Source organism: Apteryx rowi, unplaced genomic scaffold (genome assembly GCF_003343035.1).
Source record: "Apteryx rowi isolate R43461 unplaced genomic scaffold, aptRow1 scaffold_48, whole genome shotgun sequence".
In the NCBI taxonomy this organism is placed as follows: Eukaryota; Metazoa; Chordata; class Aves; order Apterygiformes; family Apterygidae; genus Apteryx; species Apteryx rowi.
Window position 1 is genome coordinate 2,429,499 of NW_020450738.1, and position 9,054 is coordinate 2,438,552.

General features: G+C 38.2%; 1 protein-coding gene across 9 annotated transcripts in view; it reads right to left on the minus strand.

The window, feature by feature from the left end:
* The window catches only part of INTS12 (integrator complex subunit 12), a 52,506-nt gene that overhangs the window by 29,437 nt on the left and 14,015 nt on the right, over positions 1-9,054 (minus strand). For 5 of the 9 annotated variants that reach the window (XM_026078451.1, XM_026078452.1, XM_026078450.1 and 2 more), the window contains 3 exons: positions 6,343-6,502; positions 4,860-5,012; positions 2,301-3,290 (listed from right to left, as the gene is read on the minus strand). In XM_026078451.1, coding sequence (XP_025934236.1) covers positions 2,706-3,290; positions 4,860-5,012; positions 6,343-6,502 — 898 coding nt within the window. In that variant the 3' untranslated portion in view covers positions 2,301-2,705. Of the gene's footprint in view, positions 1-99; positions 3,291-4,859; positions 5,013-6,342; positions 6,503-9,054 lie in introns of those variants that run through there. The other 4 variants (XR_003255598.1, XR_003255596.1, XR_003255597.1 and 1 more) reach the window with 1 other exon arrangement.

The window sequence follows — 9,054 nt, forward strand, 5'->3', positions numbered from 1 at the left end:
ATGCACAGAGATGAATGCCTTTCCCCACACCCTCTTTGGAGTTATTAGTATTACTGGCAGTCAGGCAGAGTACCTAAGATGCTGCTAGATAAAAGTCACCTTGGCACTGCTGTCGTGCTGGAACATGCTTGGATGCAACTCACAGCTTCTCTCTTGCAATAATCCTATAGCATCTGCTTCATTTTCTCCTGGAATGGAGACACTAAGCAACAATGCAAAGTAAACAGATATGACAGTTCCCATACAAGTCTTTGAGTATGTCACTGAGTATAACAAGAAATGTAGAGTTAAAAAAAAAAAACTTAAATTTTTTCATTAATCCTTGTGAACGCAAAATATGAACTATCATTTCCATGAAGGAATAAAGTAAAAAAAAGTCCCTAAACAATCTTTTATATTTGAAATCTATGAGATTACAAATATTTTTGATCTATTTTAACATCTAACATACCTGATATTATTTCTGGCACTTGCAAATACAAGCRAACTAGAACGTGGGTTTCTGAATAGAAAAAGGTTTCTGAATGTCCCTGCCCCCCTTCCTAAACCAAACAAAACCAAACAAAAAAMCCTTTGTCCCATGAATGCCAYGGACAGACAGCAGGACAACCTCCTTGAAAATTCAGGTCAAGTCTGCTCTTGTAACATTGTCACATCTGTAGTCTATATGACAACCCTAACAAGGGTGTATTAGGATTCCCATTCCGGGTTACATGGATCCTAATACTCGACCTCCCCAGTTCCTGATCCTGGCCCTTGTGCCTTCAGGCACTGCTGGCAGTCTAGCCAACCCCAAAATCCAGTAGTGAGACTGCCACCGGTCACAGAACTGTATGTGCAAGTTCAGAACTGTTTTTTTTTTTCACCTCAGTTTTTCCTCTAATTATGAGTTACAAGATAAAACCAGTACCCTAATATAGCTGGGTAAGGTCTGTGTCCCATGATTTCTTTGTGAATAGCCTTAYGTAGCTAGAAGATTGGAGTCAACTTCCTTTAAGCTTAAGGCTCTTCTATCTCCAATGTATCTTGGCCCTCCTCTCCAAATTGCATATGGAATTTCAACCCTTCTTCCCTGGCCTTAAAACTTACCTACAGACAAGCCTTGAAAGTTCCTATCAGAAATTCTGCAACAGTTTTCTATAAATTTAAATGTAGAAGCCCTCCAGCAGATCTGAGGAGGCATTCATGAGCAGAATCCTCCTTCTGAAAGACAAACCTCCAAGGGGAGGAGAAAGAAATGGAACTTCTGGAATATAAGAGATCCATTTGCTACTTTGAGTAATACGAAGGAAGACATGCATTTGTACACATATATTTCTGTCTCTATCATCCCACCAAAACTGCTGGAAAAGCTACTGATTTGAAAACTCTAATAGACATATTTTTTAAAAAGCAACAAACTACAACAAAAACCTCCCAACACTTGCTAGGGCTAGAAGGTTTTTATTCAACACTTTATATGGACTTTAGTGACCAACACTGTCACTAACTACACCAGACTAAAGAGATTTCTGCCCTTGCTCCTTCCTTGTATGAGAAGGCAGTGATTTGAGCAACTGTATTTTAAATAACAATCATAAAGGCTACAGTGCAACAGTTAAGAGACTGGAAGCTACATTTTCCAAGACAGGCTGGCAGGCATTACTGCTTTAACACATGCAAGACTTGTGAATTTTACAGCRGTACTTACAGCATGGAATACTTACGTGATTGAAAGGTCTCGTGTTTCAGGAGTGCCAGAAGGGGAGCTAATGTATACGCTCCCAAGATATTTCCTTTTTTCTTCTATATTTCCTTCTCTCACATCATTGAAATACAAGAAATGAATTCAATAGGTTTTAGATGTGGTTCAACAGGATTGTGTATTTAATTCAAATACATACTGTCTTCCACTTATTTTCCATTCATATTACAACAGGACAGTCTTAAGTTTCTTCATAGATTAAAAGAGCTCAAAAATACTGTTTTAGCTCTTTCACCCTTATTACAGGTTAGGGGTCATTCATTTTTTGCCAATGCTCTTTTTGCCTCCTACAGAGAATTACAACAGCAAAGTGACCAATGAAGTTTCTCAGTATATAAAAATAAAAAAGGCCACTTAAAATTCTCACTTCAGATAGGATATATTGTTCATTGTTAATTTTTGGAATCATTTAAAGAAAGATTTTTTTYCCCTGAGGAACTGTATAATTTAGGATCAACTTCATTAATTCTGCATAATACAGACAACCCTGAACAGCAGAAACATTTCTCAATTTAAGTATTGGAAAATGGGGTATGAAAGAAAAGCGGCAATGATGTCCCAGATTAATAATACTTTTATTAATAATGCGATTTAAGAATGACAGGTTCTGGAAGTCCAATTTATTAAGGGTGCACATAAATCTATTTTCTTTATATGTGAAAAAAAATCCGAGGTTAACAATGTCACATTTCAGATCTTTGAGCTAAAAAACAGGAGGCATATTATAATGAATATTCCTCTATCATATTCAATTCACAGATTTGTGAAGTCAGAGAGAACTGCAAGGATCATCTAAGTCTGACCTGTAGAACAAGGGTTTTGGTCTTCCCTGATTTAACTACTGTTTCAGTCTAACTGTTGTTGTTGTTGTTGTTGTTGTTGTTGTTGTTGTTGTTTTTTTAAGAAAAACCATCAATGCTGTTGTTTTACAGAACACAACCAAAGTTAACAAGCAGCTGTATTACTTCTTGAGTTTCTTTTGAGCAGCTTTCTTCTTGACCATTTGTAACCTTTTCATAGCATTGAGCTGAGATTCCTGAGAAGTCGGGCCTTTTAGGGAGGCCGACTGATTACCAGTATCTGCTGCGGTTTTGCTTGCACTGCCCCCGCTGTTACCCGCGGTCCCACTGTTGCCATTCCCACCGGGCACCTGGCTGCTGCTGCTGCTGGGCGCAGTACTGCTGGGACTAGGAAGACCTACTTTGCTGACATTGTCGCTGCTTACCGAACGGCTGAGAGTGGTTTTTCCCAGTGTCAGAGGTGGAGGCGGCTTCAGCTGAACAGGGTTTGTGCTGTTGTTAGCCGAAGCTACTTTTGACCCTAGTCCTGGTTTGGAAGTTGCCAACCCTGACAAACCCACAGGTTTCTGATTATTAGAAGAGGCTGCAGGTTTCCCACTGGCACTCTGTGCTGTTGATCCCAGTTTGGCAGTTGATGGACTGGCAGAGGAGGTTTTGACTGCAAAAGCAGCCCATCCTGTAAGGCCACTGGTTGCTGAAGAGGAAACACTTGTACTGGCTGAGTTCCCCGAAACTGCTGCTGAGGTCTAAAATAAATAAATGTTACTATAATAAGAACTATTTATTTGTGTAATACATCATGACAGGAATAGATCAAGCTTCCGTTTCTGGTTTTTCCCCAGGAACACCCATTGGACAGTATTTCATCACTGGCCTCTACAGTTAAAAGCATTAACAAGGAAAGGAAAGGATGCAGGTGCAGCTAACTTTTAATTTCCCAACCAAATAAATCCAGTATTACCTTTTCTTTCCCCTCTTCTGTACAGCTAACAGGCTACCATATGGCATCGTGATCTCCCAATAAACTATAAAAGATGATTTAACTGAAATAATTACAAAAAGCCCAAACTTGTGAAGTATAAATGATGGAGGCAATTGCTTAGCTTTTATTATTTACTGTGGTTACCTGGTGTTGCTTTTTAACAAGATGACAGATGCTCAGACAAAAATCAGACCCTGAGCAATTAAATACTGCAGATATTACAGTCTTTTGGCCAAAACAGGGGTGTCTAAACTTTCCTTTTCCTTCCCCTCGTTTCCTCACCACAATACATAACTAAAAACCTTAAGAAGTCACTGAACTTCTTTCCTTCAGTCTTTCCATTCAGGCAGTGTGATAGACAGACTTTTTGCAGACATTAACTGTGGTTCCTACACCTCAATACTACCTACTCCCAATTTTCAGTTGGGGATAAYACACGTCAAATTATTAAACCAGAGCTACAAAGGGCAGGGTCAAAACTAAAATTAAAATCCTATATTCAAATAATATCTCTTCCATAATATATCCAAATATTTTGTAAACAGTAAAGATGATGAATGAAATTGGACCGCATTCCTACAACCCCATTTAGGAACACAAGTAACTCTGCTGCAGTGAAAGTTATTTAYACATTAAGTGCTTGAGCAGTAGTCATCATATTATTCACAACAGCTTCCATGCAGGCAAAGCAACTGCAAACATAACTTGGAGCACATGAATAAATCATCATGATTTTGAGTTACAGATGTGCTTTCCTAGATAAGGGTCATGGTTTGTTAGACTACTTTGTTATTTATTATGCTGCTTCTGGTTTACTATCTTTAACCARCTCATAACAGTATGTATTGAATAACTCAGAGAAGCAGAAACATGTGACAACATATATGAGAAGGAGCAGCCTTCTAAATTAGATCTTACGGCGGTCAGCTGGGTTTCCCTATTATCATGAGAAAAAGCCTTCTAATTACTAAAATATGCATATGTGACTTGGCCACAGAGAGCAAATCATATCTTTTATACAATTATAAGGGCTCCTACTTGTACAAAATATCATTAAAGAAATCCCACGAGTAAATTCTGTTCTCTCCTCTGTAACATAAAAATACAGTCAAGAGCTGGATGCTTTAGGGACTCATAATTGAATCAAGAATTTTTTTTTAAAACTCTTTTAGTGCTAATGCAAAACCACTATGTTATGGTACTACTTAGTACACATGGAATAGCAGACTATTTTCAGTTGCGGTTCTTATGAGGAAGGATTGGCCTAATTAAAATTATCATATCTGTGCAGTGAAATGTAAACTCTTCCTCTGGAAAATTTAAACTACATTACCTTGACTTCTGTTCTCTTGAATGCTAGAAAAGCTGGTGGGGTATCAAGTTTTAACTTAATTTCTGGCTTCTTGACCAACGGATCTTTCACAGCTGGTGCAACTGAAACCACAGCAGGAGCTGGTTTTTGAGGTGGTTTTTGTGTCTTTTGAGCCTGCATAAGTGGTAGAAAAAAACGCAAATTAGTTATGGCCCCCATAACATTGATTGGTTTAACAAAAAGCACGAGCATTATCAGATTGCAGTCTAGCTTTTGCAATATTAGATTTCAAGCTGAATGGTGCCTGAGAAATAAGTCAAGACTGCGGCTGTGTGAGTAGTGCTGAGTATGTTACTATGGAAAGAGTCCAGCCAAAAAGCATACTGAATAGGACTTGCTATTTCAGCGTGGAGAGAGAGGCAGTGTTGTCACTTAGGGAATAGGAAAGCACAGGGCCTTCACAAGAAGAGGGAGAAGAAAGGTGAACTTGAGGAAGGTATGGACAGAATCCAGCAGTACTGGGACCCACGCTGTGGGAGTCCGCTAAGAAGTGGTGGGTAAGACGGTAGAATTTATGCTGAAACAAAAAGAGGAGCTTGGCATCTTGAAGGGAAAGGTTGGATTGCTGCAACGCCTATCCCATTCAATAACTGCCCTCAAGCAAACAACCCCTCTGAGTTCAAAGACCTGATGGTCATCAGAATAATCAAGTACTTCAGCAAGTGATGATAGCTCCTTGGCCAGGATCTTACATTGCCTCCTTTTCTTGTTTCTTTAATAAAGTCATTTCAACAGATAACAACTTACTAAGTTTCCATAAAATAGATCCAAAACAGAACATGTTTTCTGATGTATGATGACGACTAAAGATGGGCGAACTAACAATTAATGTTTAGTGCACCCAAAGATGTTTTCTTACTCCAACATTTGTTTCTCACAATGAAATGAGTGGACTGACTCTACTGTGGCATCAGGAACAATTAGTCTGTTTAGTTAGAAATTAACACACAGATGAATCAAAATAAAGGGATTTTTTTCCAGGAAGGTGCTACTCAGCTTATTACGAAGTCTCAGAACACCCAGCACTTCAGATCTGGACCAAAATYTGCAGTCTGTTGTTAGAGGAAAACATCCATTTCCACAACTGAGATGAAAATTAAAACTATAGGGCTATATKGTAGATTTGTACTAAAAGTCAGTATCACCTGAAATAAGTGTTTTTAAYTATTGCTTCCCAAGTAGGAAAGAATCCTATCTGACTCTTCTTTATTCAACTTTTGCTTCTAAAAAAGCATTGTTTAAATAGTACATTACTGCTCTTTCAGAAGTTACATTAAAAAGCACAGCAGCAGCAATAGAAACACTGCTGTGAAAAATGGTTCTTGAACAAGCTTCTAAAGATTTCTGTAACCTTAAAAAAACAAAACAAAAAACCCTCATTTATCAGAAATAGCCTGCTGTATTCAAGTAGTATTCATGCTAGACAAAAAAAAAAGACTCCTACCATTCTCTTCATCTGTCTGGTACAGCGTGCACAATACCAAACAAGTCGAGGATCATTCACTTCCTTGTCTGTCACCTGAGGTTTATGGCAATCCTGGTGGTAGAGATTATGGCACTCCTGACACTCCACTAACTGATTCCCAGAAGTAACTGTCATTTGCCTGCAGAGCAAATAGTTAAGAACAGATTATGGGAGAAAGCACTTTAAGGATTATCTAATTGTTGCAAATTTTGCAAGGCTTAATATAAAAACTAAAAATATTTTTGGTATCTCATGCATTTTCTACCTGTGGCAAATGAAATGTATTCCTTTCTTCTGGTATGAGTTCCTCCTAACAAATTTTTAGAAACTTTGTATTTTTTTTTTTTTAATGTCAGCTCTCTCTCAAGAAAATCTAGAAATTTTACACTATTAAATGTGCATATATGGCACTGTTCACCTGTTTGATTTTTATATTAGAAATTTAAGTCTCATCTGCTTCACTTCACCTGGAGATTTTATGGATGACTCACTGTATACCAACGATATGACTTCCCCGTTCTAGTAGCATCCAAAGGCCTAGTCTACATTTGGATAATTTTGCTGTAAGCTTTTGAACAATACAGTTCAAGAACAAATAATTTCTCAAAGACAACCACGTAAGAGTGCTTTCTGCTCAAGGATTTAAAAGCATCATCATGCAAGATGATATACTACTTTACAGATGTTTTATTAGCCATTCTGTTGGCCCCTACTACACACACAGACACTTGGAATTTGAGATAATACCAAAATCATGGCAAGATGGAACAGAGAGGATTAACTGTGCAGTGCTGCCTTGAAGCAAACATGTAAGCTGGTGATGAGGACTTAATTTTATGTKGGCCTCTGGTGAAAGTAATCACGCTGTATAAATGACAAATTAGTGATATACACATGACTGGAAGTATGTCTGTGAATTAGCCAAATACCACTTTCCTAATGATTTCTTCTTTCAGATGACAAATCAGGCTATTTAATTGCTAAGCTGCTTTTGCTCATATCCCTGAGGAGCCAGGTGCCCAGGTAACCATGGAAACTCTATTTGTGAATGGGTGGGGAAAGGTAATACCTTATTTCTTTCTATAACAGGAAAATGAAGTCAGAAGATATTGTCCATATGGCCACTAGAGCATTTTCTAAGCAATATTTCTTTTTTAAATGGGCTATTTAAAAAACAAAGGAAGAAACCTTCCAGAAATACCAGCGCCTTTTATTTTAGGTTGACAATATTTTAAATGCCATTTTGTTTGTTTGTTTTTTCCTAAATAAACTGGATCAGAACAAAGCAGTGGTGTTTCAATCACATGTCTCAGGGGAGGAGACACATCATCCTATTTTTAAAATTACAAAAGAACAATCCTAGACTGATTAGAAAAACTTGAACTTTTCATATCCAAAACCAAGTTAAACTAGCCTTATTGCAAGATGATTTGTTAATCAAGAAACAAACTTAATGATTTTTTACCTTATAAAACAAACAAAAAACTAATTTATTCATAAAAGATAAGGCTGTTCTTTCAAAAAATTTTTTTCTAGGAAATTTTTTTTGGGGGGGGGGGGAAGGGGGGTGCGAGAGCTCACTGTCACCTGCAAATTGCATGCAATATTTCTTCTTCATGTAACTGAAGAGCCATACCAGTGACTTCTGTTTTTCTAGAATCTGCGTGTGTTAGAAAAAGTGAAGTTATTTTAATACTCCCTCCCTCCTTGTGCCTAACTTGGTATTACAGAACAGGGAGGGAAAGAAAGGAAATATGGCATCAAAGTTCAATTTTCTTGATCACTGTTACCYTTAGCAAATCTGTGTGTGTTATGGGAGCAACATCTGAGAGCAGAACATATCAGTTCTAACTYGAACTCTGACGCAAATCTTAAGAGGAGACATTCAATGTCTCTGCTTTAGTTTCTATATTTATGAAGTGGGAAGACTTAGTACTCAAACACACTCTTTCGCATTTGTGAATTCCTCAGCTGGGTTCCTGTCTTTAACTTACGTTCTTAGGTAACATAAGTATTAGCCACTTGACTYGGAACAAAAGGGAACCCACCTACTCTACCATTGGACATCATGCTTTCTCTCACTGTTGATTGAATACAAATATTAACAGGTGCCAGTTACCAGTGTCGGTTTCCGAATACTATACGTACCTGAGTTATTTTACAGAAGTATCCAATGCTTTTATATTTTACAGGTACATGAAAGTTAGTATTTCAATTCAGGGTGGCCAGACTCCAAAATGCCCACATGTTGGAAGTTGAGCAGTAAATAGTGGAAATACAGTCTTAACAAATGGGTTGGTTTCAGGAAACCTGAGGCATGAATGCTCTGAAAAACCTCCTACCCAGCCTGAGCTAGAGCACCAAACGATATCAACTCCAGCAGGTTTCATCTAAAATTAAAACAAAGCCKGAGACTTGGGTGACTGATGCCATTTTCTCTTTAACAGGCTGTTTCTTTTCCTGCTGCACTTCTCCCTCCCTCCAGTGTCAGTTTAATAAGAGCCTAGTTTAGTTAGTCAAGATAGATAAATCTTTTGCAAGAGCACTATGAAGTTGTGACCACAATGGTTAGCTAGAATCAATGCCTTCAGCAGCCAGGTAAGCTGAATGGCAGAGCTCAGAGAGTTGTGATCGGCAGCGCAGAGTCTAGTTGGAGGCCTGTAGCTAGCGGTGTCCCCCAGGGGTCAGTAC